At 42.0% G+C, this 27,745-nt stretch overlaps 1 protein-coding gene across 1 annotated transcript in view; it reads left to right on the plus strand.

Annotated features, from left to right (window-relative positions):
- MYO5C (myosin VC) overlaps positions 1–27,745 on the plus strand; it is a 48,181-nt gene that overhangs the window by 11,998 nt on the left and 8,438 nt on the right. The window contains exons 10-35 of the mRNA XM_035131388.2: positions 1,142–1,407; positions 1,757–1,838; positions 2,469–2,609; positions 3,824–3,949; positions 4,970–5,053; positions 5,301–5,435; positions 6,807–6,904; positions 7,281–7,367; positions 7,452–7,563; positions 7,773–7,984; positions 10,348–10,513; positions 13,027–13,173; positions 13,888–14,052; positions 15,131–15,224; positions 15,971–16,034; positions 17,321–17,501; positions 17,865–17,958; positions 18,420–18,483; positions 18,592–18,672; positions 20,095–20,275; positions 21,469–21,562; positions 22,220–22,283; positions 23,087–23,246; positions 25,034–25,121; positions 25,751–25,849; positions 26,989–27,143. Of these exons, the coding sequence (XP_034987279.2) occupies positions 1,142–1,407; positions 1,757–1,838; positions 2,469–2,609; positions 3,824–3,949; positions 4,970–5,053; positions 5,301–5,435; positions 6,807–6,904; positions 7,281–7,367; positions 7,452–7,563; positions 7,773–7,984; positions 10,348–10,513; positions 13,027–13,173; positions 13,888–14,052; positions 15,131–15,224; positions 15,971–16,034; positions 17,321–17,501; positions 17,865–17,958; positions 18,420–18,483; positions 18,592–18,672; positions 20,095–20,275; positions 21,469–21,562; positions 22,220–22,283; positions 23,087–23,246; positions 25,034–25,121; positions 25,751–25,849; positions 26,989–27,143 (3,240 nt within the window). The remainder of the gene's footprint in view (positions 1–1,141; positions 1,408–1,756; positions 1,839–2,468; positions 2,610–3,823; positions 3,950–4,969; positions 5,054–5,300; positions 5,436–6,806; positions 6,905–7,280; positions 7,368–7,451; positions 7,564–7,772; positions 7,985–10,347; positions 10,514–13,026; positions 13,174–13,887; positions 14,053–15,130; positions 15,225–15,970; positions 16,035–17,320; positions 17,502–17,864; positions 17,959–18,419; positions 18,484–18,591; positions 18,673–20,094; positions 20,276–21,468; positions 21,563–22,219; positions 22,284–23,086; positions 23,247–25,033; positions 25,122–25,750; positions 25,850–26,988; positions 27,144–27,745) is intronic.

Raw genomic sequence — 27,745 nt, forward strand, 5'->3', positions numbered from 1 at the left:
TAGCTTTTCAAATAAATTATAAACTTTCCTCATTCTTTATTAAAGACCTCCTCTTCCTGGTTTCTAATTTTTCCTGTAAACCACCTTTGTAATGTTTAGTTTAATTTACTACATATGCTGATAACATTGTAATGTGCAATTCTCTAACCATGTTTATGGGTGTATTAAAGGTAAAGGGACCCCTGACCATTAGGTCCAGCCGTGACCGAATCTGGGGTTGCACACTCATCTCACATTATTGGCCAAGGGAGCCGGCGTACAGCTTCCAGGTCATGTGGCCATCATGACAAAGCCGCTTCTGGCAAACCAGAGCAGCGCACGGAAACGCCGTTTACCTTCCCGCTGTATAGTGGTTCCTATTTATCTACTTGCATTTTGACGTGCTTTCGAACTGCTAGGTTGGCAGGAGCTGGGACCAAGCAATGGGAGCTCACCCCATCACAGGGATTCGAACCGCCGACCTTCTGATCAGCAAGCCCTAGGCTCAGCGGTTTAACCCACAGCGCCACCTGGGTCCACTCATTAAAATTACACTAGGTTCTGGACTTGATAAAATGCGAGGATTTCGCCCAGGCATAGGCAAACTCCGACCCTCCATATGTTTGAGACTACAATTCCCATCATTCCTGACCACTGGTCCTGTTAGCTAGGGATGATGGGAATTGTAGTCCCAAACATATTGAGGGCCGGAGCTAGCCTATGCCTGATTTAGGCAGTGGAGGCTGGTCCATTAGGGCAAATGGGGCACTGACCCACAAACCTCAGCCAGTCCCCAGCTGCCTGTCTTCTTACCTTCAACCAGCCCAGGGTGTAGCACTGCTTGTCCACTTCTTCCACCTTAGTCTCAGTGTTGCCTTTATAGTATTTAGCAGGAAGGAGGATGGGGACTGTACTAGAATTAGATGACTCTGCCTGTTATTGGCTCTGGCTCCACCTAGTGGTGGCCCCTCTCCCCTACTAAATCTCATTAGGCACCAGCAACCACTGGTTTTAGATCTCTGATGTGGAAATTTCATTGCTAGCCTGTCCTCCCCGTCCTCCCCCCGCTTGGACATTGTCATATTAAAGTACACAGCATTCTGAAGCATGACTACCTTATTATTGTAACCCTGGTTATTGATTTCTTTCTTCTTTTTCAAAGCTGGATGACAAACATCTCCACATATTCTGTGACCTACTGGATTTAGAAAGCGACAAAGTGGCACGGTGGCTGTGCCACAGAAAAATTGTCACCACCTCTGAAACTGTAGTGAAACCCATGACAAAACTCCAAGCCCTTAACGCCCGTGATGCTTTGGCAAAAAAGATTTATGCCCACCTTTTTGATTTCATCGTGGAACGAATTAACAAGGCATTGCACTTTTCTGGCAAACAGCACACTTTTATTGGTGTTTTGGACATCTATGGGTAAGATGGTTATTTCTGAGAGAGAGAGAGAGAAACACGTTTATTTAATATTCTGCCTTATTTCAGCAAATGTTTAGAAACAATCTTTTGTATAATGGGGGAATGAGATGCTAGAATACTTTTCTGGGAGGGCCTATTGCTAACTGAAGTTCTTGAGGCAGTATATAATTAAAATAGGCAATGGTGCACGATTTGCTAGCAAAAGCTCAGAAAAGTTTCTCCCCTAGTTCTCCGATGCTCAAACTGCCAGCTGAATCTCCTGGCATAGAAGCAGCAGATATTAGTCCCTCACAGGCCAAGGCTTCATCAAATAAAGATTAATAATTACATTTCCAACCATTTATTTCAGATTTGAAACTTTTGATATCAACAGCTTTGAACAGTTTTGCATCAATTATGCCAACGAAAAACTGCAGCAGCAATTTAACCTGGTATGATATATCTTATGGATATTAATAATTTGGATTCTTGAAAAACAACCTGTTTACTTTGTGAGTAACTTCTAGGAACTTGAAAATTTTGAAATTCTTTTTCAGTTGTGCGTTACCTTCTTATAGCCAAGATGCAACATCTCAAATAAACGCGTAGCATGTTTTCTGTTTCTGAACAGCTGTCATTATAGCGCAAGGTGGCCCAGCATGGTGCTCTTGAACTAACAGGAAGTTTCTACCTATATAATTCTCAGTGCATCTTTTCTAAGGGTTATTGTCTACACTCTACAATAAAGACACTTCCAACCAGTATGCGCGAGATTGGCTCATGCTGCCATGGTTATTGATTTCTTATTTGCATACTGTATTAACCTTATGAAGTGTTTTTGTTCATTTGTTCTACTTCTAAAAAAACTCTTATCTTTCTTGAAGATAACTTGGTAGCTCCATCAACACAGGTATTATATGTTGTCAATAGCCAATGCTTGATAGCAACCTGTCTGCAGAGTTCTGCACCAGCTCCAGCTCCTGAATCAAACATGTTACATAGAGTCTATCCTCAAGTTTGCCTTTACTTGAACCAAGCTGCCCTGATTTTGTTGTGACCATATTTGGCAATGTCATTATTAGCATGTCTTTAAACTTGAACAAGAAGAATATATGAAAGAAAATATCCCATGGACGCTCATTGACTTTTATGACAACCAACCAGTCATTGATCTTATTGAAGCTAAAATGGGCATTTTAGAGCTTCTGGATGAAGAGTGCCTGGTAGGTTTTTATTCTGTTTTTATTTTGCTGTTCTCAGTATAGTTGCTGTAGACCTACATCTTTGCTTTATTTTCTTCTTTTCTCCTCTTTACGCTACATTTATGCAGCCATGTCGGCAAGACGTCTCATTAATGTAAGAAAGAGCTCAAATATTTCTTTTTAATAAGCCTTTTTATACTTGTGCTGGCATACTCTCAAGTAAAAGGCATAGCCTCCAACATTTCTCTGATGAAAATACGGATGTCCTATTCCATAATAATAATAATAATAATAATAATAATAATAATAATAATAATATTTATACCCTGCCTGGGTTGCCCCAGCCACTCTGGGTGGTATCCAACATATATAAAAACATAATTATACATTTAAAAAAAACTTCCCTATACAGTCGTAGCTTGAAAGTCGAACGGAATCCATTCCGGAAGTCCATTCGACTTCCAAAACGTTCGAAAACCAAAGCATGGCTTCTGATTGGCTGCAGGTAGATCCTGCAGCCAATCGGAAGCTGCGGAAGCCCCCATCGGACGTTTGGCTTCCAAAATAGTTTGCACACTGGAACAGTTACTTCTGAGTTGGCAACGTTCGGGAGCCAAAATGTTCGGGAACTAAGCTGTTCGAATTCCAAGGTACGACTGTACGGTGCTGCCTTCTGATGTCTTCTAAACATTGTGTAGTTATTTATCTCCTTGGCCCAGGTGATGATGAAAATATAGATGTCCTAAGAAAAAGCAGGACATTCTGGGATCAAATTAGAAACCAGGATGGCTTCTGTAAATCCAGGACTGCCCTTGGAAAATAGGGGCACTTGGAGGGTCTATATAAGGCCATGTCAGGGCCAGAAGTTTTGAAGTGAATCGAGAAAATGGCAGGCAACTCAGGAAGTGTGCAGGGGTGGGTAGTCTCAGGGTTCAGTCTGTACCTGAGGTTGCTTACATTGAGAAGCCAAGCCAGCCAACTGTCACAGGTTTTGTAGGACAATGTGAAATCCTCTGAACCCTGCTGAGCTGTTAAGATGACCATTTGCAGCAGTGGAGCTTAGCTCCCTCCTCTGGGAAACTACCACAGTAGTTCAGAGAGTGAGATGCTTGGGTGCTGCTGCTGCTACTGGGGCACCCAGTTTGAAACCACTTTTGCCTTGCCAAACAGCAGCCCCGGTAATTGAATAATTGGCTAAAGTTATTTCGCACATCGTGTTTCAATTTTTTTTACAGTTACCTCAAGGAACTGATGAAAATTGGCTCCTTAAGTTATATAACAATTTTGGAAACAAGAATCCACTCTTTGAAGAGCCAAGAATGTCAAACACTTCTTTTATAATCCAGCACTTTGCTGATAAGGTAAGGCATTCCTCTTGCCAAGGTGTTGTTGCAACCTTCTCATATATGGATATAATGTTTGTTTGTTTTTGTTTTTATAAAAAGATCTTTATTTCAATTCTTTAAAACATTACAAAATATAACAAAACATAACAAAAACGAAGAATTTGCAAAATATAAAGAAATTGAAAAGACATATATGGATATAATGTTTATAGTGTAAAATATCCTCTATAATCTAATGAATGTGTTTGCCTATTTGACATTAAGTATATAGCAAACATTCTGGAAAATGAAGCTGTTTGCTTCAGTTACCTCCTGATTTACAAAGACAAAACAGTTGACAAAATGAATTATAGATGAAAATGTGGATTCAGTGCTCCCCAGCCTGTAACCATGTTTAAGATAACAGGAATGTGCTATTATGGGATTATGTTCAGACTCCCTCCTCCCTTCACCTGGAAGCAGGTTTTGATGTTATTTCTGCAAATTCTAACCCTGGTTAATGCTAATCAGGGCCTGCTTCTAACCCAGGATTTTAAACCTGTGTTTGAAGCAACATTAATGAATATGTAAACGATGATGATACAGATGAAAATATATCTTGCTATTTTGCTTTGCATATAGCTGGCTCAAAAACAGTTTAGTATTGATTTCTCAGCTATGTAATGCCTCCTGATTATATCAAATAGGTTTGAATTCACTTCCCTATACTGTAAACTGGCGTGTGAACTTCAGATGAAGGGTAGTATATAAAAATAATAAAATAAAATAAAATAAAAAACAGATCCAAGTACTGTATTCATAGTGGGTGAATGCGCTGCTATGTCAGGAACTTGGAATTGCTGGATCTGGCGATACTGCAACTTTCGTGGATGAAAATGGTCGGCAGCCAGAGGCAACTTCCTAAGTCTTAGTTTCTGTTAATGAAGCTATGGATGTGGCCATTTATCAGCTTGGGAACTGAAAAAAGTATGTTGTTTGACTTTGTATAGCTTTACATGTTTCTTAGCAATTGTTGATTTCACCTTTCTCACACAGGTGGAGTATAAAAGTGATGGATTTTTGGAAAAAAATAGAGACACGGTATATGAAGTATTAATTGAAATCTTACGAAGCAGCAAGGTTTGTAAATAACCTATTATATTCCTTCATACTAATGAAACTTGTACCTCTGCTGTCATATAGTATTTAAAAAGATGCTCTCATCTATTATTACATTCTTGAACTAGATAAAATGGCAGCCTAGATGCTAGTTCTTGTTTCTGTTTAGATATTCTTTCTAAACATGTTTTCTATTTATAGTCACCTTTCCTGTTAGTAACAAATGAATATATTATAACCATCACATGTAACTGTTGTTTCTTTTTAGTTTCGACTATGTGCAAACTTTTTTCAAGACAGTCCAGCACCTGTTTCCCCATTCAGCTCGGTGATCAAAGTTAAGTCTGCAAAAACAGTGATCAAGCCACCTAATAAGCAGTTCCGTACAACAGTTGGCAATAAGGTATTTTTAGATTCCTCTTAATGGATGATGAGCTTTTAGTACTTTTATATAGGCAGCAACCCTTTTGCGCGGGGGTTCCGTTCCTGGTCCCTGTATGTGTTGGCAGAACACGCATGAGCCCACTCTGCCCTGTTACACCCCTGTTCCCTCAGCCCCCCCCCCCCGTTCTGCTCTCTTCCAGGTCCAAAAGGTGGTTGCACATCAATGGGACATGCCTGTGCAGTGGTACCTTGGTTCTCAAACTTAATCTGTTCCGGAAGTCTGTTCCAAAACCAAAGAGTTCCAAAACCAAGGCGTGCTTTCCCATAGAAAGTAATGCAAAACGGATTAATTGGTTCCAGACTTTTAAAAACAACCCCTAAAACAGCAATTTAACATGAATTTTACTATCTAATGAGACCATTGAGCCATAAAATGAAAGCAATAATCAATGTACTGCACTAGAAAATAAATAATACAGTATAGTAGATGATAAAAATTAAATTTTTTTTTTTCTTACCTGCACTGATGATAGTCATTGTTTGGATGGGGGGCTTTTATCCATTTCCGCAGTCACACAATCAATCAGTAGCTGTAAAGCCTCAAAAACAAAAACACAAAATAAAAAGCAAAAACAAAAGCGCCAAACTTAATCCATTCCGGAAGTCTGTTTGACTTCCAAAATGTTCAAAAACCAAGGCGCAGCTTCCGATTAGTGCAGGCACCCCGGAAACAACAGCCGACATCCACATCAGATGTTCAGCTTCCGAAAAACGTTCAAAAACCGGAACACTTACTTTTGGGTTTTCAGCATTTGGGAATCAAGGCGTTTGGGAACCAAGGTACCACTGTATTCCATCTTTCTTTCAAGAAGCTGAAGGCAGTATACATGGCACTGGGATAGGCTTAAGCAAGAGGGAGAGATCAAGGGGATGGTAGAAAGAATACAACAATGTGTCCCCCCCCCCACACCTTTTCAATCAAGTTTACCAATTCTTTCTTGGTTTGTAAATATTCAGTGGTGGCATGCTCTCAGAGTTGTGTGTTATATATTTTTGTCTGTCAGAATGCCCCTTCACAAGTTAGTACAGTGTTACCTCGGTTTAATAACAGTCCGGTTTAAGAACGATTCAGTTTACAAACTCCGCAAAACCGGAAGTAGTGTTCCAGTTTGCAAACTTTACCTTGGTCTACAAACGGAAGCTGAACGGTGGAAGGGCACTGGCAGCGGGAGGCCTCATTAGGGAAAGCACGCCTCGGTTTAAGAACGGTTTTGGTTTAAGAACAGACTTCCGGAATGGATTAAGTTCGTAAACTGAGGAACCACTGTATTTCTTTGTTGTTTTGTTCTGAAGGTTAAAGCAGTCAATGTGTTGTTTTAATATTTTCTAGTTTCGTACTTCCTTATATTTACTAATGGAGACACTTAATGCAACCACACCTCACTATGTGCGATGCATCAAGCCAAATGATCAGAAGCTAGCGTTTGAGTGAGTATATTTATTCAACTGAAATATACTCTTTCCTTTAACAGAGATGCGTTTCATTGTTACACTGAAGATGGACAGTGTTCTGCATGCCAGTTGTTTATTAGGCAAAATCCCTCCTTTTTTAATTGTCGCTTTTAAAGTGGTATGGATAGGAAATCTACCATACTTTCCATAAAATTTCAGGTTTACGCTTCATAACTTACCCCTTGCTGGAATGGGGCTTTAAAAAATAATTATTACCAAAATAAAAAATAAACATTATCACATAGAAGCTTCACTTTAAAATAACCCACCATGATATATAGACTATAGAATGAAACGACTTAATCATTCATAAAAAATGGCAGAAAATAACTGTTTTATTTGACTCCCATAGGTTTGATTCTAAAAGAGTGGTTCAGCAATTGCGAGCTTGTGGTGTTTTAGAAACAATTCGGATTAGTGCCCAAAGTTACCCATCTAGGTATGTAACAATCGCTGCGGGTTTCAGTGATTTTGATTTATATCAGTTTAATTCACTAGTCCACCTGCTATTTTTATTTTATAGGTGGACTTACATTGAGTTTTACAGCCGGTACAGAATTCTCATTACTCAGCACGAACTCTCTCTAACTGACAAGAAACAAATTTGCAAGATAGTTTTACAGCGGCTCATTCAGGTCAGAGATTTTGTAACAATCGGTTATCCAAGGTGACAGGCTTCCATTCATATTTAATCACCCAGAATTCATTTGTCATCTGTAAATGAAAACGCATTCTTGGTCTCAATATTGTATTGTTCCTACATGACGGCTAGAATTAAACATTTGTATCATGTTGCAATAGATTTGAAATATGTTTAACAAAGCCTTTTTTTTGTTTCTCCCAGGATCCAACCCAATACCAGTTTGGTAGAACAAAAATTTTCTTCAGAGCAGGGCAGGTTGCTTATCTGGAAAAATTACGGTCAGATAAGTTGAGGCAAGCATGTATTGTGATTCAGAAGAATACCCGAGGTTGGCTGCAGCGGAAGAAATTCCTCCATATCAGACAAGCAGCAGTTATAATACAGCAGTACTTCCGAGGACAGCGGACTGTACGGTAATTTGAGGGACTAACCTAGTCAGGGGTTTGTTTAAATTTTTTTTGCTGAAGAATGTAAATATGTGGAAGGACTGGGATAATGCCTGGGGTAAATGTCCATCTATTTGTAGGAGAAGTCCTCATTTTCATATCTACAGATATAAAATCTAACAGAATGCTTCTAGAATACCGTAGGTTTCAGATGCATTCAGCTAGCTCCAAAAGGGTGCCTTAGCATCTTCTACATGGGAAGTGGGAACCGCTGTCCTGTTGGTGTGCTGAAGCAATAAGAATAATTTATTATTTATACCCCGCCCATCTGGCTGGGTTTCCCCAGCTACTCTGGGCGGTGCCCAACAGAATATTAATATTAATAATAATAATAAGAAAGTAATAAAACATCAAACATTAAAAATTCCCTAAACAGGGCTGCCTTCAGATATCTTCTAAAAGTCAGATAGTTGTTTATTTCCTTGACATCTTATGGGAGGGGGTTCCACAGGATGGGTACCACTACTGAGAAGGCCCTCTGCCTGGTTCCATGTAGCTTCACTTCTCACATTGAAGGAACCGCCAGGAGGCCCTCAGAGCTGGACCTCAGTGTCCCGGCTGGATGATAGGGGTGGAGACGCTCCTTCAGGTATACTGGGCCGAGGCTGTGTAGGGCTTTAAAGGTTAGCACCAACACTTTGAATTGTGCTCAGAAACGTACTGGGGGGCCAATGTAGGTCTTTCAGGACCGGTGTTATATGGTCTTGGTGGCCGCTCCCAGTCACCAGTCTAGCTGCTGCATTCTGGGTTAGTTGTAGTTTCCGGGTCACCTTCAAAGGTAGCCCCACATAGAGGACATTGCAGTAGTCCAAGCGGGAGATAAGTAGAGCATGCACCACTCTGGCGAGACAGTATGCAGGCAGGTAGGGTCTCAGTCGGTGTACCAGATGGAGCTGGTAGACAGCTGCCCTAGACACAGAATTGACCCGTGCCTCCATGGACAGCTGTGAGTCCCAATGTTTGGTACTAGCAATGTTTCTCTAGGCCCACATGATCAACTGGTATAGTCATGGGGGCCAGTCTCTTTTCCAGACAGTAATTTGGGAGCCAGCCGTGTGTTTCATTGCAGAATCTGACCCTCATGGGTAGTTCAGGCTCTGCAGTGAACTTGCTGCTATCCAGTAGCACCTTATTCCACCTAGTTGTGGAGCAGATTGAAGGAGTGCCCATCCTCAGGCTGGAGGGTTGGTCCTGAGGTTCTTTCAAGGGGGTGGAGCCTGGATGAAGCAGTCTGGAGACAGAGGAGTAAATGTCCTCAGTCTGCTCCCAACCTTGTTGCTCACCTGGAGCTATCCATGGCCTTGCCGCTTTCCCCATGGTTTCCATCATTGACCCTAATGGTCTGACTCCATATAACACAGCTTCCTCTGTTCCTATGAAATCCTCCTGCAAAAGACTTTTCCTTTGCTACGAGGCTTGAGTTCAAGCCAGAGATACAACAGTACAATCTCCTTTAGCAGGTACAGATCAGGATGCGAAAGAGGAATCGGGAACACGCTATGTGTGCTTTACAGACAATATTTGTCACCATAGGCTGCAAAGAAAAGGGCCCTAAACTTTTGGCTGCAAAGGAAGATTCAGTAGCACATTCCAGTTAGTTTCCAGTTCTTCTTCCTGTAAGCTGTGGCTTGAAGTTTTGACAAGCCTGATTAAGCCCCCAAGCTGGATATCCCTCATTTCTGGTCTAGAACCATGAGGGCCAGTTGGTGGTAAGTGGGTTGGATTCTGTCCCTGAAGGAGTTTTATCTGGCCTCCTGTGACTCTACCATACATCTCATGCTGTGGTAAAAGGTTTGTCAACAGTTTCAGTCCAAAAAATTATTTTTAAAGTGTTTTCAGGTAGTGAGAAATTGAGCTATTCTACACTTTAAAGGAAGAGCACCTTTGGGTTTTGCAGCTACATTTGCGTAATTCCGTAGACTCTCTCTGGGTGCCCTGCCAAACTGGGGACGTGTGTGGTGCTTTTTCAGGCTCAGGGGAAGGTGTCTGGGAAGGCCCAAGATCCTAGGAGGTTCTGGGAGGTTCCTTTGGGAGTTCTTAGCCAACTGCCTCGGGCTTAATGGTCTCCCCATCTTCCACTGACGCAGCTCCAGCTCCTCATCTGGTGTCCCCACAGCCTCAGTCCCTGTGTCCAGATCACTGCTGAATACAGGGGTCATGACAATTGGTCCCTGAACTGTAGCTCGGTGTTGGCTACACTGATTGACGGTGGCTCGTCAGGATTTTAGAAAGGAGGCATCGGGGATTGAACCTGCGACCTTCTTACCAATGTGTAGCTCCTACCACCGAGCAATGACACAAATACTAAGGGTGATTTAATTTCTCTTCAGACAAGCTATAACTGCAAGAGCCTTGAAAGAAGCATGGGCAGCTATCATTATCCAGAAGTACTGCCGGGGATATCTAGTACGTAGGCTTTGCCATCTTATCCGTGTGGCTGTTTTGACAATCCAAGCTTTTACTCGAGGCTTTCTGGCAAGGAGGAAATACAGAAAGGTACAAATAATTCACCAAATAATATGAATATTAGTTTCCTGTTCAGTGAAGAAATAAATATCTTTGTCTGATAGGGCTGTGTCTTTTATAACATGTATATTTCTTGAATTATTGGTGCAGAATTGCAATATGAAGCTTTTCCTCAGCTTCACCGCCGTGAATTCTCAGTACTTTTATGTGTTGGTCAGAGAAACTCCACCACAAGTACCCAAATTAGCATGCTATACTGCAGGGGTGTCAAACTCAAATTCACGGGGGCCGCATCAGCAGTTTGGTCACCCTCAAAGGGCCGGTTGTGTCTGTAGGACTATGTGTCCACTCTTTATTATCATAAATTATTGTCACTGCATTCAATTATTACTGTTTTTTTGTAATAATGTAAGCTCATTCCCGCCCCCACGCGGATCACATTCCTGCGTCGTGGCGCGTGTGTGGGAGGGGATGTAAACGAGGGAAATTTGAACAAAAGGTGGGGATCGATGGCTTCCGGGGGGGGGGGGGCTCAACTAAACCTTCGGCAGGAAGGAGAAAGCCACTGCTGGGATTAAAAACCTGCAGATGGAAAGAGGGCTTCCCTCTCCCGCCCTGCGCACACCCAAACCCCGCTAGGCAGGATGGCACACGCTGCAACCCACCCCGTGCTTTGGAGAGGGGCAGGAACATGTGGTGCAGCGCCAACTCCCTGCTTTGCTTTTGCATCCTCCCTCCTCAGCACCAGAGTCCCTTCCCCTCGCGCTGAGGGAGGGCAGCGGATTTCCTGAGGAGGAAGGCGGCAGCAGCCCCAGCGAACGTGCATCTTCGCCTCAGAGCTGCTCTTCCCCCCACCCGCGCTGTTGTCGTCTTCTTCGCCGCCGCCTCTCCCTACCGGGACTGCAGGCAGAGGAGGCTTGAAACCCCCCCCCAAAAAAAATCCCCCTCCCACCTACTCAAACCGCGAGGAGACTCCATCTGGAGCCCTACATCACGAGGGGCTGAGAGGAGGCGGCGGCAGAGCGGGAAGAGCAGGAACCCGTGCCGTCGCCGCCACCTCCCTCCTGGCCGCCCCCCAGGGAGCAGCTCCGCCGGAACTGAGAAGCCAAAGGGCGGCTCGGGGGTGGGGGGCAGAGCAAAAGCCAGGCACCCTCCCGAGTGTCTATGAGGAGAAAACGGGGGAAGAGGGAAGAGAAACCCGGCTCCATCAAGAGAGCGGTTGTTGCGCTTCGCCTACTTCCCTCTCAGGCTCACTCCGCGTCCCTTTCGCCCGCTCGCTCGCCCACCTCCCAGATGCAGCCAAGGAGAGGAAGGGAAGTGGCGGGCGGCGGCTCCCCAGTGCCGCCTCACTCGCTCTCGGAGACAATAGCAAAGCCCGCCAAAAAAAAATCCAGCGCTGCTCCGTCCCGGCACCAACTTTGCCGGCGGCGCCTCGGCAGGCTTCCTCCTCCTCCTGCATCTCACTTCCCCGTCTGGCTGCTGTGCCACCGCCTCCCTCAGCCTCATTCGAAATTGAAATTCCCCGGCCAAGGCCGTCAGCGCGGCTCCAGCGCCCCGGCCTCTGTCTGCAGCCCCGCCCCCGGTTTTGACCCTCGGCCAATCGCAGGCTCCAGAACTACTGTCAGCGGCTATTGTCGGCGGCAGCTACGCGGGCCACATGACGAAGTCTGGCGGGCCGGATTAGGCCCCCGGGCCTTGTGTTTGACACCCGTGCTATACTGTGATGGCTAAGAGCGTTAGCTGTGAACCAGGAAGCCCCCAGTTCAAATTGCACCTCCCATAGAAAACAATGGTCTCCCCAACTCAGCCTCCCAGTTAGCATATGGGAATAATAGTAAATAATAGTAATATTGACCTACATTCTAATTATAGAGCTTTTGTAAGAATTACCAAGATAATGTATGTCGAAGCACTTTGAACCTCATGGAACCCTGTATAACAGTGCCATAATTATTATGCATAGCCTTCTTTATGGTGTGTGTGTGTGTGTGTGTGTGTGAGTGTGATGAACTAGTGAGCCAGAGTTCTACTACAGTGACACATGGTCTGTGCTTTTACACCACCATGTGCCATGTGAGAAGCAGGTGAGGAAGTAGCAGTTTGGAATTCTAAGCTGTGTTTGGCCAGTAGGGTTGTGGCATCTTCGTTGTTCACCGTACAGAGACTGCTTGAGGATTTCGTACATTCGTACATCCTGGTTATACAGTGGTACTGTGGTAGTCGAACGCCTTAGTTGTCTAACAAATTGGCTCCCGAATGTCACAAACCCAGAAGTGAGTGTTCCGGTTTGCAAACATTTTTGGAAGCCGAATGTCCAATGCGGCTTCCGAAGCTCCTGCAGCCAATCGGAAGCCACGTGTTGGTTTTTGAACCGTTTCGTGAGATGAACGGACTCCTGGAAAGGATTAAATTCAAGAACCAATGTATGACTGTATCTGCTTGACTACACTTTGCTGAAGTCTTCAGTGCATATTTGTCAAGTGATAAGAAATTCCCTGAGCAATTTTTAAACTACTAGCCGGTCTCTCTAATTTCTTATAAAGATGGTTGAAGAACAGAAGGCTGTGGTACTCCAAAAATATGCTCGAGCCTGGCTTGCTAGACGCAGATTCCAGAGCATTCGCCGTTTTGTATTGAACATCCAACTTTCATATAGGGTACAGCGGCTGCAGAAAAAACTAGAAGACCAGGTAATTAAAAGTGTTTATTAAAGTTTTGCATAAATTTCATGTGCATTTTAATCAAATAAAAAGTTTCATCACCTAAACTACCAATTGATGATTGATCCTGTGGGCAGAATATTTCATTCTTTTAATTTGGCCACCCCTATCCATTGTGACCATCTTCTGATGCTCTGTTCTGGGTGCCCCCTACCATCAGAGGTTAGGCAGGGGGCAATGGGGGGCAAGGCCTTTTAGGTGATAGTTACCTGCCCTACAAATATTCATATATTCTGCCAATAATATCGCCATCTTGGTGTCTAATGAAAATAGCTTTATTTGCCAGACCATTTGATTGCTGGTGTGTGTCTTTTGGTTGTTGTTTTTTGTTGTTGTTGTTTTGCTGCTTCTGTCTGTTTTAAGGACATTCCTTAAGGACATTCCTGTCATTTTTTTTGGGGGGGGGGTAGATCTTTTGGATTTCAATTTTGAATGGGGCATGTTTATTTTACCAGTGGTAAAACAAAGCAACTACTCTAGGGTTGTATCCAGCGTTGTCTGTCCTCTAGTGTAAGAGCTATCCTGCTTGAAGATTGCAGGATCCCTTGTTTTCCATTGCACATCAATTTCTGCCAGCACAACAAGTGTACCGCTAAGTGACTTTAACTTAACTTACCTCTGCTAAGTTGCTTACAGCCCTGTAATACTTTGCCTCCTCCAATGCTGATTTTATATTTATTTTAGAATAAGGAGAATAATGTTCTGTTGGAAAGATTGACCACTCTAGCCTCAAATCACTCCAGTGGTATAGAAACAATTCAGAAACTTCAGTTGGATCTTGAAAAATTAACTGCGCAAAAGAAAATGTCGGAAGAAAAAGAGATGAAGCATAGAGAAGACTACAAACAGGTTACTCTTTATGGGGCTTAGAGTGGTTCTGTTTGCATGTAATGCTAAATCAGAGCTGTGGAACCTTCTGCCTGTGGGCCAAATCTGGTCTACAAGGTTGTTTTCCCAAAGCACAACCACCTGCACCTAACGCCTTAAGTTTGCTAGGGAGAACTTGATCGTGTAGCCAATCCCTACAAAAAGCAGTTTTTGCTGATGCTATGCTTGGTGCTTGGGAAGCACTGAGCACAGTGTTTGCAAAGCACTTTGTGCAGCACTTCCTCAATGCCCAGCAGCCAGCTGGTTGTCAGGTGTTTAGGAACTGTTATGTAAAGCGCTTTGCATGCCCTGTGCTCAGTGCTTCCCAAGCTCCAAGCCAGGCTACCTCAACCTCGGCCCTCCAGATGTTTTGAGACTACAGTTCCCATCATCCCTTACCACTGGTCCTGCTAGCTACGGATCATGGGAGTTGTAGGCCAAAAACATCTGGAGGGCTAAGGTTGAGGAAGCCTGCTCCAAGCATAGGGCTGGCAAAGAGTATGAACCACAAACTGTGCTAGCTTCAAATGAACCACCTTCAACCAATTAGTTAATGAATGCTAAACAGCTGGTTTAACTAGAGTTTGTGGTCGGCCACAAGCTTTGATTCATTCACAATATCATGCTGGGATTAAGGGAAAGTGAAACTAAATGCTGCTGAACTCCTCTCAGCTGCGTGGGGGAAAGAAAGGGTATGAAAGTCTAAATTTGCTCAGGGTTGCTCCAGCTTGAACCATAGATTCATAGAGTTGGAACAGACCCTGAGGATCATCTGCTCCAACCCCTTGCAATGCAGGAGTACGCAGCTGTCCCAGATGGGAATCGAACCTGAAACCTTGGTGTTATCAGCACCATGCTCATGCAGGTAGTTTAGCGCTACACGTGAACTTCACCAGTAAAGTAGCATCTCAAGAATTACTGTGACAACAAGCAGGGCTGGGGTTTGGAATGATGGTGTGCTTTGGAGTAATCATGCATTAACTGAAATCCGTGAGTGCTCTAAAGGATAGGGTATGTGTTTTTTAACACCTTTTGTCCTGCCGTCACTTTTGCCTTGCAGAATGTGTCAAAACTTGAAAACCGCAATTCAGAGCTGCAGGAGCAGAAGAAGCAACTAGAAAAGGAACTTAAAGAGAAGGATGAGGAAATGAAAGGTGAAGTGATTCAGATCACATCCATTAATTTCGTTAGCTTCATTGTGGCAAGCAGAAAAGGAACACTAAAATATTGCCCCTGAGGAAGGCATGCTGTCGCTTTCATGATTTCAATTAAACTGGATTCTGCTCCTTTTGGAACATTTCTTGTGCCTCAGATTTGTGGTGCGCCTTCCAACCGATGAACCAGAGGGACAAAGAGTGACCTTCCAATGATGAACAAAATGTGGCAAGAGGGCAGTAGAATTTGCTGTGCCCCCAAATAAACACTGGTGCATTGAATCCTGCCCAACTAATTAATAATAATAGCCAGCCATTACAGACTTGGACTGTGGTCACAATCCACCACAGAGTTCTCTTGAGCAAGCCTATTGAAAGGAATGGGAGCTATTCAATATAATTTCCAGATAGACTGTACCCCATGATATTATGCTACCTTTTAGGGTTTTGTGCCAAAGTTGCTGGCAGATACACCAGTCAAGATCCTCAGGATCTGGATGTTTATTTCACTTATCATTTGCAATATGGTGCCTAACCTGAAAATTAAGTTTACAGTAAGCAGCATTTTGGCTTCTCAAACCTTGCATGACATCTGTCCTATCATGTTGATTTCCGTACAAAATTATTTACAGTTAGAACTCTCTAAAATTTTGCTTATTAGTCTCTAACTTGTGTGTGTGTTTTATGATGATTTTATGGTTTTATTTTGCATACATTTTTTTTAAAAAACAAACATCTCTCTGCAGAGAAAATGGATGACCTGACAAGACAGCTCTTCGCCGACGTTCAGAAAGGAGAAAGGCAGCGGATGTATGAAATGTTAACTTGTGACTTTAAAGTGCCGTTTTCTTATATTTCTGATTTTGCTTGAGCTGTAAAGGAATTAAGTATTTATTCATTTATAAACCCATATAATAAACAGATGGCTGTATTCAGCTAAGTTCTAATCAGAGTTGGCCTACTGAAATTACTGGATCTAAATTAGCCCATTAATTTCAGTGGATTTGCTCTTGAACCCGACAAGGGATATAACCCAAAGAATCTAGATGACTTGGATCCTAATGGAAGCTTTTGCAAGGTGTTTTCCTATGCTCTGGGTCCCTGGAAAAGCATCTCTAAAAGAGCTGGGGACTCCCCTAACTAGGGTAGAATGGGGTGTTGCTCGCAGAGGGTTGAATAAATAATAATAATAATAATAATAATAATAATAATAATAATAATAATATTTATACCCCACCCATCTGGCTAGGTTTCCCCAGCCACTCTGGGCAGCTCCCAACAGAATATTAAAAACACGACAAAACATCAACCATTAAAAACAGAGCTGCCTTCAGATGTCTTCTAAAAGTCAGATAGTTGTTTATTTCCTTGACATCTGATGGGAGGGGGTTCCACAGGGCGGCCGCCACTGTGGCCCTCCCTCGCAGTGAGGGAACCGCCAGAAGGCCCTCGGAGCTGGACCTCAGTGTCTGGGCTGAACGATGGGGGGTGGAGATGCTCCTTCAGGTATACTGGGCCAAGGCTGTTAAGGTCAGCACCAACACTTGGAATTGTACTCAGAAACATACTGGGGGCCAACGTAGGTCTTTCAGGACCGGTGTTACATGGTCTCGGTGGCCACTCCCAGTCACCAGTCTTGCTGCCTCATTCTGGATTAGTTGTAGTTTCTGGGTCACCTTCAAAGGTAGCCCCACATAGAGCACATTGCAGTAGTCCAAGTGGGAGACAACTAGAACATGCACCACTCTGGTGAGACAGCTGCAGGCAGGTAGGGTTTATAGATGGTACATCTACCTAATTTTGGAATATTCCATTCCCTACCTGCATTGCATCCCATGGTATTCAGGAAGGGTTCCCGTGTTATTCAATAAGCTATTTGGGAGGCAGGGGAGTTGGGAAGGTTTATGGCTAGGCTGTGTAGATGTGTATGCACCTCTTTCTGTATGCCATGTCGTCTCTGTGTATTTGATTGCATAAAACAACTTACTTGTCTCTTTATTCATATGCTGTTATTTATAATATATATCCTGGCAATTTGTTTGTACTTAGAGATATGTGGCCTTTTCTGTTGTTGTTGTTGTTGTTAATCTTCGCAGGATGCTTGAGAAGAACTTCCAGAGCCAGAAAGAAGACTATGAAGAGAAGATGGAGTCACTCAAGGCAGAAATAAAGTTTCTCAAAGATGAAAATGATCAGCTGCAAAAGAAAGCCAGGGAAAAACAGCAAATTGAAGAAGGCTTAAAAATGGAAGTAGAAGAACTTTCAAACCAAGCAAAGGTATGGTAACAGACCAGTATTAATTGAACACTCATGTGTTTGTGGGGGGGGGGGTCTTTCCTACATAGAGAATGACATTTTTGCTGAGCTAAGCTATGGTTTGACTTATGGTTGTATCCAAACCTGGGCTCTTGGTTTGTTTTGCTCCAGACAAACCACAAGCTGTAGTCAATTTTGTTCTTGGCTTATCAATCACTTCTCTTGTGAATACCTGCTGGTTTATCACTTAGCCGTGATTTGACTGTGCAAACTGGGTCATAGATGTCAATTAGGCGTGCTCTAGACTGCAGCCTTGTCTTATTTCTGTCATTTACTTTGCCCCATTGGATTGTGCCTCATTTTGTAAATGTTTAATGAACTTAGACAATCCCTGAACTGCATAAAGAAATTGAACTGATTCAGACTCAGAAATTGGATGTGGAGAAGCAACTACAGTGCCAAAAGCGTGAAATGAGAGGTAATCTGAAAACATTTCTCATTCAAATGGGTAAAATATATGGGAGATCCATGGGCCTGATTCATGCATTCTTCCATTTATTCAAGTTAAGACACTGGCTGTTCCATAATATGAAGCAGGCTTAGAGACTCCCCCCTCTCCTTTGTTACCTTTAAAGTGAGATGTAGCTTTAAATCCTTATTTTCTTTGGTGAAAACTGATACTTTTCAATGCTGTTTTCGGCATCTCTTTAAGAGTGGGAAACAAGCCGAGTCCTTTTGTGATACCTGTCATCTTTTTGACACAGATCATGTCTTGAGTGGCTGCCAGGCCATCAGAACAGAGTTAGTTTGGTTTTGCATCAGTTTAAACCTATTGATGCTGCAAAATGAGTTCTTGCAGTGAAATGGTAAATACAGTCTATACAACCTCTCTGCTAAAGTGGAATCTCAGTGTTTACATTACTTTTTATTTATTCCTAGACAAGTTGTCAGACATTACAATGCAACTCCGTGAGAGCTATGACTTCGCAGATGTTAGGAGCAGGTACAGATATAGTCTACATAGACCCTTTATAAAGTGCGGCTTTGAAATTTCTTTTCCTAAATCACATGCTTGCCTGAGATTATTCCTTCCATTTTTTTTCCGTAACAGATTGTCCACTGAAGATCTGGAGCATTTAAATGAAGATGGGGAGCTTTGGTTTGCTTATGAAGGTCTGAAAAAAGCCACAAGGTTAGCTTTATTACCTGTTGTTTGCAAATGGTTTTGATTTGAAGGTGCCCCCAGTCCAGAAAAACAAGCTCAGTCTGTATTCTTGCACTATTAAATCTTCTGGCACCCAGGTAAGGACTCCCAATTTAGTAATTCAAATTCAAATAATTCAAGTATTTAGTAATTCAAAATATTTAGTCATCTCTGACATCTGCTAACTCTAGGATTATGGATGCCTTTGCACCCACAAACTCTGGGGCCCAAACGTGTAACACTATAAATATAGAGGGCTCGAACTTCTGTTTCTAAAGAGTCATGACATTAAGACTTGGAAAGTAATCTTTCCTTGAACTTGGTGAGCTGCTGGTTAGAGTAGACAGTACCAGTGTAGATGTACTAATGGCTTCCTGAGAGGTACTTGGCAGAAGGCACTTTCATGTGCTGTCCATGCAGGTGAAAGGTAAAGGACCCCTGGATGGATAAGTCCAGTCAAAGGCAACTATGAGGTTGCTGTGCTCATCTCGCTTTCAGGCCGAGGGAGCAGGCGTTTGTCCACAGACAGCTTTCTGGGTCATGTGGCCAGCAGGACTAAACCGCTTCTGGCACAACAGGACACAGTGACGGAAACCAGAGCGCACGGAAATGCCGTTTACCTTCCCGCCACAGCAGTACCTATTTATCTACTCGCACTGGCATGCTTTTGAACTGCTAGGTTGGCAGGAGCTGGGACAGAGCAACGGGAGCTCACCCCGTCATGGGGATTCTAACCACCAACCTTCTGATTGACAAGCCCAAGAGGCTCAGTGGTTTAGACCACAGCGCCACCCGTGTCCCTGCTGTTCATGCAATGGTGTTCTGATGGTAGAAAAGGGTACTGCCTTGCCTGGGGGGGGGGGGATACAAAGTTTATTATAGTCCTGTTTTGTGATATATGTTCAAAAATGACTTTTATTTATCACCGAAATGACTTAGTTTGAAACATTTCATTTCAACAGTTCACATGTAAATAGACTGGATTCACTGTTTTATCTCACCTTCCCACTTTTTAAGATAGTGTATATTCAGCCTACGTACATTAGGGGTTTGGTGCAATTGTCTTGTCTTAAACCCTTTCCAACCAACTGACCTTTGAGGAAAATAAAAAAGGGGGGGGCGGGAGAAAAGGGGTCATTTCATATTGAGAAACCACCCGAATGGTGCCTAATGCAGCTTTAGAGAATGTAATTTAAATTTCAGCATTTTAAGCCAGATCAAGTTTTTTTCTAATAGTATAGCATTTTAAACTTTTTTGTAGTATGGTTGCTGATGTTCCTTCTGTCGATGTGAATTGCAGTGAATGTGCTTTATTTTTTATGTTACATGGTTCTTGGTCTTAACAGGATCTTGTGTCAAGGATCTTGTACTGTTTATTTTACTGTTTATGTGTTTCCATTCTCTCAACAGAGTATTGGAAAGCCATTTCCAGTCTCAGAAAGAGAACTATGAAAGGGAGATAGATGGTCTCAATTCTAAAACGGAACATCTTAGTCAAGAAATAATCCATTTGCAGAAACTGTTCAGGGAGGAAAATGACCTCAATGACAGTATCCGGCTCCAAGTTACCCGACTAACCTCGGAAAATATGGTGAGGACTGAATATTATTGAACTTAAAAACATATTCTAGTAGCAAGCTTCTGAATATAAATAGCGATCCTGTTAAGCAAAAGCAGCTACTGCGGAACATAATTATGAAGAATTCATCCTCAATGGAGATACAAATTGCACATAAGCAAAGAATTGTAGAGTTGAAAGGGATCCTGAGGATCATCTAGTCCAACCCCCTGCAATGCAGGAATATTCAGCTGTACCATATGGGGATCAAACCTGCAACCTTGGCATTATCAGTACCAGGCTCTAACCAACTGAGCTATCCAAGCATTTGCAGCCTGGGACCAGAGAAGAAAATAAATACAGTATTCAAAAAACTATTCAAAAAAATTAAGCCGAATGTGACTATTTGATCTTAGTCTTATCACCTTTTATTTCCTTTTGGGTTCAAGTAATTCAACAATACTGTTTATTTGTCCAACAGAGAAGTTCCCGGACCACTGAGCAACTAATAAGCTATAGTCCTGTCTCAAAAGTTTTGTTTGAACTGACACACATCTATTACAGAGGAGATAAGCAATATAAGTCATGCTATCTTTTGTCTGAATGAGGGCATAGGTAGGTGCTTGTAGGTTTAGCGTCATACCGGTAGGAGACTGATCAACAACAGATGAGGGGCAAAATAAAAGACCCACAGAGCCATTGACCCAAACTGGAAAGGATTGTTCGAGCTTCATAGGATCCCTTTGATAGCTCTGGCAGTGTGAATCTCTTAATCTCAGGGTTCTGCATTTGTTGGGCAAGAGATTCCTGAATTGCAGCAGGTTGAACTAGATGACCCTTGTGGGTCCCTTCCAACTCTTAGAATTCTGTGATTCTATGAAAAGACCATAACAGGGATTTGAATCTAACAGAGATCAAAATCTAGGTTTGTGCAGGCTTTGCAGTAGAAGCAGCAGCCTCTAAGGACATCTGTTGATTGCTCAGAAAGTTTGTCAGATGACCTAAGAAGTATTCCTAGTCTTTGAAGTTGCAGCCAGCCAATTAAAACACAAGCATATAAGGAGCTTCCTCTGGACAGGAGGCTGCAGTTGTCCCAGTCAGATGAGTTCTGGAGTAAATGGGAGGGTATTCCTTGCTAATGCTTATAGAATTCCACAGTTCCTGACTTGCAGCGTTGATGCAAAATGTGAGTAGCTTCACTTTAATGTTTTCCCCTTTCTCTGAAGATGATCCCAGATCTTAAGCAGCAGATTGCCGAGCTTCAGAAGCAGAAGACGGATCTTGAAAACCGTCTTCAAGGAGAAGCTGCAAAGAATAAAGGTAATTTTTTCAACAAGGAGTCATTCCATTTTCAATTTGATAAAGATAGCAACAGGATTCCCCTCCTCCTTTATGGTCTATAGTGCAGCTCACTATAATTACTTATCTCTATAGTGAATTCATTAATTGCATAGATTGTGTCAGAATTGTACACTGAAACATCCCATAAATCTTAAATGCATTATTGCTTTGGGGGGGGGGGCTGCTATTGAAATGGCCAAAGAATGATAGGACATAAGTATCCATTATGGTTTTTTTAATTCTGCAAGTTTTTTATGTTTAATTATTTAATTGTTAATTCTATTTCCTTTTTCTGAGGCGTTTTGTATTGTTTATTATAACTTGCAATGCAATCATACTATTTATTTCATATATTTAATGGAAATTTGTGGAAATGGTTGTGGCTTCCGGCTAATTTTAAAAATGTTTTACAATCTAGCTTTCACTTTTAGCATTGCTTCACCAACTGATTTCTGTCTGACATGTTCTGTTGGGATCATGTTCTCTCTGTCCCTAAATAGGGGAAACTCTGTTATAAAACTGGACTTTTAGATGGATTGTGTATTTTATAGTGCAAATTGTATACCAGAACGTGAATAATCTTAAATCCCAGTGTAGATTGGTTTAGTAAAATTATTTTTATTGTTATTATTAAAGAGAAAATGGAAGAAAGGGCAGATCTGCTGCATCATAACCAGGAAAAAGAAGGAACACTAATAAGGTAATCATAAAAAGCCTCTGAAAAATGTTGGACATAGTTTATTTGAGTATTTACTGGTAATTTCACAGAAAAGGAGGTAAAGCTCCAAAATCAATACAGTATATTGGTTTTTAATAAGAAAAAATGCTCGTGATCACTTTTCTAATTGCTGCAAGTCAAAAAGCAGTTAAGAGGACAGCTATATGGGCTGTTTCAAAGGTTGGCAATCTTTTCGGAAATGTAGCAGTTTCAGTTTCTTATTTGTTGTTGTTGTTTTGTCGTTTTGTCGTGTCAGACTCTTCCTGGCATGCTATGGTCCATGGGGTCACGAAGAGTCGGACACGACTAAACGACTAAACAACAACAAAAAATTAGAAACTGAAACTGCTACATTTCCGAAAAGGTTATCATCCTGAGCCACAAATGACCTCACCCTTCCTACACTACAGGGTTGTCTATGATCATTCAGGCCAGTAACCTCACACAACTGCTCCCTTCCTCCCCTCAGGGGACTGTGGTGTGTGGCCTCTGGGCTGTCATTTACTCCTAGGTTTTTGTAGCTGTTGTCTTCATGCAAACTCTGTTTCTGATTGTGCATGGTCATGAATGGAAAATAAGGTGGAAACCAGAGGAGGGAAGGGAAGTTAAGTCGCACGCATGTCTTTGCCCATGCGTGGATCCAAGAGCAGAGCTCACAACGTGGTTGACTCAGCATGCTAACCTGAAGCTGCCCATTCATGATAAGTGAACCAGTGTTCCATTTTATAGCAGCACTTTGTTTTTATGCACAGGGAAAGAATTGATACATTTTAATGCCTTTTTAGAGTATTGCACGTTCAAAATGAAATACGCACGAAGGAAAAAGAAAGGCTGATAGCCACATCTGACGAGCTCTATGATCATATGGAGAAGCAACACGAAGGAGAGAATGAAACCAAGAACAAAATGTGGCAAGATATGGCATATCTTACTACAGAAAATACGGTGAGGAAGGAAAACACTCCTGGTAACTGACTATTTTAAGCCTATGCATGCTTACTTTGAAGTAAGTCCCACTGAATTCAATGCAACTTCCTCTCAAGTAAGTGTGATTGGGATCATAGCCTTATTTCCTTAAAATCACAAGGAGTTTCAACCCTTTGTGATATGTTGTACAAAAGGGGGAAACCAATTTGAGATTATAGATTAAAATGAGTTTTAAAAGTGGGATGAGAACATGCATCCCTTGGCTCTTTTTATCTGAAGAAGTGTGCATGCACACGAAAGCTCATACCAATGGCAAACTTCGCTTGCTTTCTAAGGTGCTACTGGAATGAATTTTTTACTCTTTTTCATAGTTTTTCACGAATGCGGCTAGTTGGGATGCCAGCTATATGCTGAGCTCATTCCAAAGCTCTCTTTCTTCTGCAACTCTTATTATACAAAGACACCTTGCATAGGAAAAGAGTTGTGTGAGCCCACAGATTGTGAACTGCAGTTTAGTGTTGATTTCCCCCCTAACAATTTTAAATTTGAAAACATTTTAAAAAATAATTTTATAAATTACACGAGGCTAAGACATTCAGGTTCTGTAAAGGCAAGCAAGGCAACAACAGCCTGGTCATGATGGCTGTGTATATCTCTTAATATATTGGGCTTGCCAATCGGAAGGTCGGCAGTTTGAATCCCCGCAATGGGGTGAGCTCCCATTGCTCTGTCCCAGCTCCTCCCAAGTAGTGCAAGTAGATTAATAAGTACCGCTGTGGCGGGAAGGTATACAGCATTTCCATGCACTCTGGTTTCCGTCACGGTGTCCCATTGCGCCAGAAGCAGTTTAGTCCTGCTGGCCACATTACCCGGAAAGCTCTCTGTGGACAAATGCTGGCTCCCTCGGCCTGAAAGCGAGATGAGCGCCACAATCCCATAGTCGCCTTTGACTGGATTTAACCGTCCAGGGGTCCTTTACCTTTTTTTTAACCTGCTGGGGATGATGGGCGGAGAGTGCTATTGTGCTCATGTTCTCATGGGCTTGTCATAAGCATCTGGTTAGTCACTGTGAACACAGAATGCTAGACTAGACAGGCCTTTGATCTGATCCAGTTGGGCTTTTCTTATGTTCTTCTCGTGTTTTTATCAAACAAGGCAAGGTCCAGGTTCCATGTAAAGCAGTGATAAGGCAACTCCAACACTGTGGAGACATCTGGGGTCAGTCCAGATGTTTCTTCTGAATATGTGCCCTCATCCTCCAAAGTTGGGGAGTTGTGACAATGACAGCAGTGTCTACTAAGAAGTATTCATTTACAACAGTGGTTCCCAACTGGTGGCCTGCGGAACCCACCCAGGGGGTCTGTGGCACCATTCGCATAACAAAAACTACCAGAGAGATATTTAAATTTTCAGATGTGGTGGGTCTGTGACTTGGCTTTTGAAAAGCAGGGGGTCCACAGGACTTAGGTATTTGGGAGCCAATGATTTACAGCATTGCTCAGAATCTCATTTTTTTTTTTGTTTGTTGTTTCTCCAGTGTAAGTAACAATGTCATTTTCCTATCATGCCTATGTAATAAACCTGAATTTTGTCCTGCATAGAAGCATAGAATCATAGAATTGTAGACTGGGAAGGGACCCGAAGGATCATTTAGTAAAAAAACCCTCTGCAATGCAGGAATATGCAGCTGTCCCAAATGCATGTAGGGATGCATTTGGTATGTAAAGAAGTCAATATACTATATTGAGCAGAACACCTTTTTTTAAAAGCAGATCATTTTTTCTCAACTTTATTGGACGCTGTAGGATCTAGAAGAGGAGATGGATAAGAAGGACAGAATAATAAAGAAACTTGAGGATCAGATCAAGACCCTTAGAAAGTCTATAGAAACAGGTGAGGGCACTAAATATATTCTTTAAAACTGTTTGAAAGCATTCTTCTTCGGAAACTACATGGAAGATGAGACCAACATTATGGTAATAATTATGAGAGAGTTCATAGGGTCAAATTCATCATGCAGTGCTGCTTGTCCACTGAAATCCTGCTGCAAAAGACTGCTATAGAATACTAGAAGCATGGGGCTAAGACATTGATGGTTAACCTTTTGGGGGGTATGTTTATCTTTGGTGAATGGGGGCGGGGTGGGGACACGGCTTTTGTGGGTGTGGCCAAAAGTGGGTACCTTTCTCTCCCTCCCTCCCTCCTTCCCTCTCTCTCCCTCCCCCCCCCCCACATACACCCCCTCCCAAGCCATCAAATGATTGATCTGAAAACTGATGCACTGACCAAAACCAACATGTTCATGTGTGATCCTAGTTGGTGGTGGTGGTTGATTTTTATTTTGCACTTTTCAGCAACTCTGTTCCAAAGCTTAAAAGGCCAGGACTGCTGCAGAAAGCCTGTTCATTTGTATTAAATAATTTGTCACACACAGTGATTTGTGTCATGGATCATTCTTTCCAACCTTCTAATGCCACTGTAGGATTTTTCTGAAAGTAAATATATATATTAATGTTTAATAGCCCATGAAGAACCCGTGTTGTCCATGCCAAAAGAATACATTGGAATGTTGCAGTACAGAAAGGAAGACGAAGGAAAAATTGTTCATAACCTGATCCTTGGTACTTCCATAACACTTTCAATTTCAGCTAAGTATACTCATAAGCAATGCCAAATAGTTGTTGCTGGAAGTTTTGGAGTTGTGGCCAGTATTAATGTTTTTTCTCCTTCTTTCCTATCTTATCTGTTTTCCTAAAAGCTCTATGATACTTCTGTTTTAGAACAGCTGTGGGAAAAAATGTGTGTGATATATTTGTGTTTTCTGTAACTTTCATAAACTGTTCACTCTTGAGGCTAAACACTTGGAAGACTCCAGGGTCATGAGTTTGGTTTTTTTCTTCTCAGATCTACCATTACTGTAAGTCGCTATCTCTGAAATACATCTATCTTGAAGTTAAAACTGGTGTCACCTCTGCCGAAATCTTTCCCTCTCATTGTGTTTTCACCTTTTCTTCCTCAAATGGCCTTCACAAACCAGGCCCAAATCTACCAGGTCTGTGTTTAATATATTCTTCTCTGCCTTTCTAGGGACTCTGTAACTACTGTGTCCCATCCACAATTTCCTCCTCATCCCTCTATTCTATTGTTTCCCCAAACATTTATAACATCACAGAATGTCCTCTGCATGCTTCCCTTCTATTTTTTGTTGGGCAGTTTGGGTTTCATTTATACCTTGTGCAAACAACTGCAATATTTCACTTCTTTGCAGTTCACTTCCCATTCATTTTCGGTCTGTAAATCTCCCCAGTAATCCATGTTGATATTTATATGAGCTTCCGCTATCACAATTACTCACCTTAAAGCTTTTTTTGTGGTATGTTTTCAGGCAAGCTAAATACATAGCTGCTTTAAGACAACTTTGCTACCGTCTTGAAGGACTTGCACATTCCTAATATCTGTAGCTACTCATTCAGCCCTAACCAGTTTCTCTGTGTTTTTTATAATGTGATTATCCAAAGTAAGTTGTTATCAAGAGACATAGATTGCAAAATGAAAGCTAATTTTCTTATTTCTCGGTCCTTTGTGCATATTTTTAATTGTGGAGATCCAAAATAATACGATTCAGGAACAGGATGAGATTTTGGGGGGAAGAAATACATTTGGTTACAATTTCATTTCTTTTGAAAAGAATGGCTAACCTATAGAATTTATTTAGTGCTCACTGAATAATCAGCACCATTTGATTCTTGGTTTCATGCAGAACTGAAGCCCCGCGGAGTGGTGGTAAATATGATACCAGGGCTTCCAGCTCACATCCTCTTCATGTGTGTGAGATATGCAGATTATATGAACGATGACGGCATGCTGAAATCCTTCATGAATATGTCAATCAATAGTATCAAACAAGTAATTAAGGTAGGAACATTTTGCATGCAGTCTGCTTTCTTTCTGTACAGTTCACAGCCCAACAGAATGTTTTGCAGCTATAGGTTGACTAACGGAACGATTCCCATGCCATGACTGCTTACCAGAGAAATTATGCTATTCAAATTGGTCATTCACTTTTCTTTCTTGCTTTCAGATAATTCCATTAAGTAGAACTCAATAAATATCTACCTGTAAATTACATAGTACCATATAGTGTCACAAATATAAAGCATATGATTGAAAGGAGTCATTGCATGGCTGCAAAACATTAAGTCATAGCTGTCTTTATTGCCACCTAGTGTAGATTTTAAGCCTAGATTTACAGGACTGGTGCATTCAGAGCTTTGATTATGGCAGTGATGGGCAACCTTTTGAGCTTGGTGTGTCAAAATTCGCCAAAAAACCGAGCATATCACGGGTGATGTGTCACTTCGAGAAAAAACCCCATAATTTTGCAATATTTATAGTTTAAATAACAAAAATGTATAATTGTAATAAAACCAAAAACTAATTATTTAACCAACCCAAACCAAAAACCCCTTATTTATCACAAAGTGCCCAGAGTTGTTGAGCTTTTTTGGGGAGCTGCT

Source organism: Zootoca vivipara, chromosome 14 (genome assembly GCF_963506605.1).
Source record: "Zootoca vivipara chromosome 14, rZooViv1.1, whole genome shotgun sequence".
Classification (NCBI taxonomy): Eukaryota; Metazoa; Chordata; class Lepidosauria; order Squamata; family Lacertidae; genus Zootoca; species Zootoca vivipara.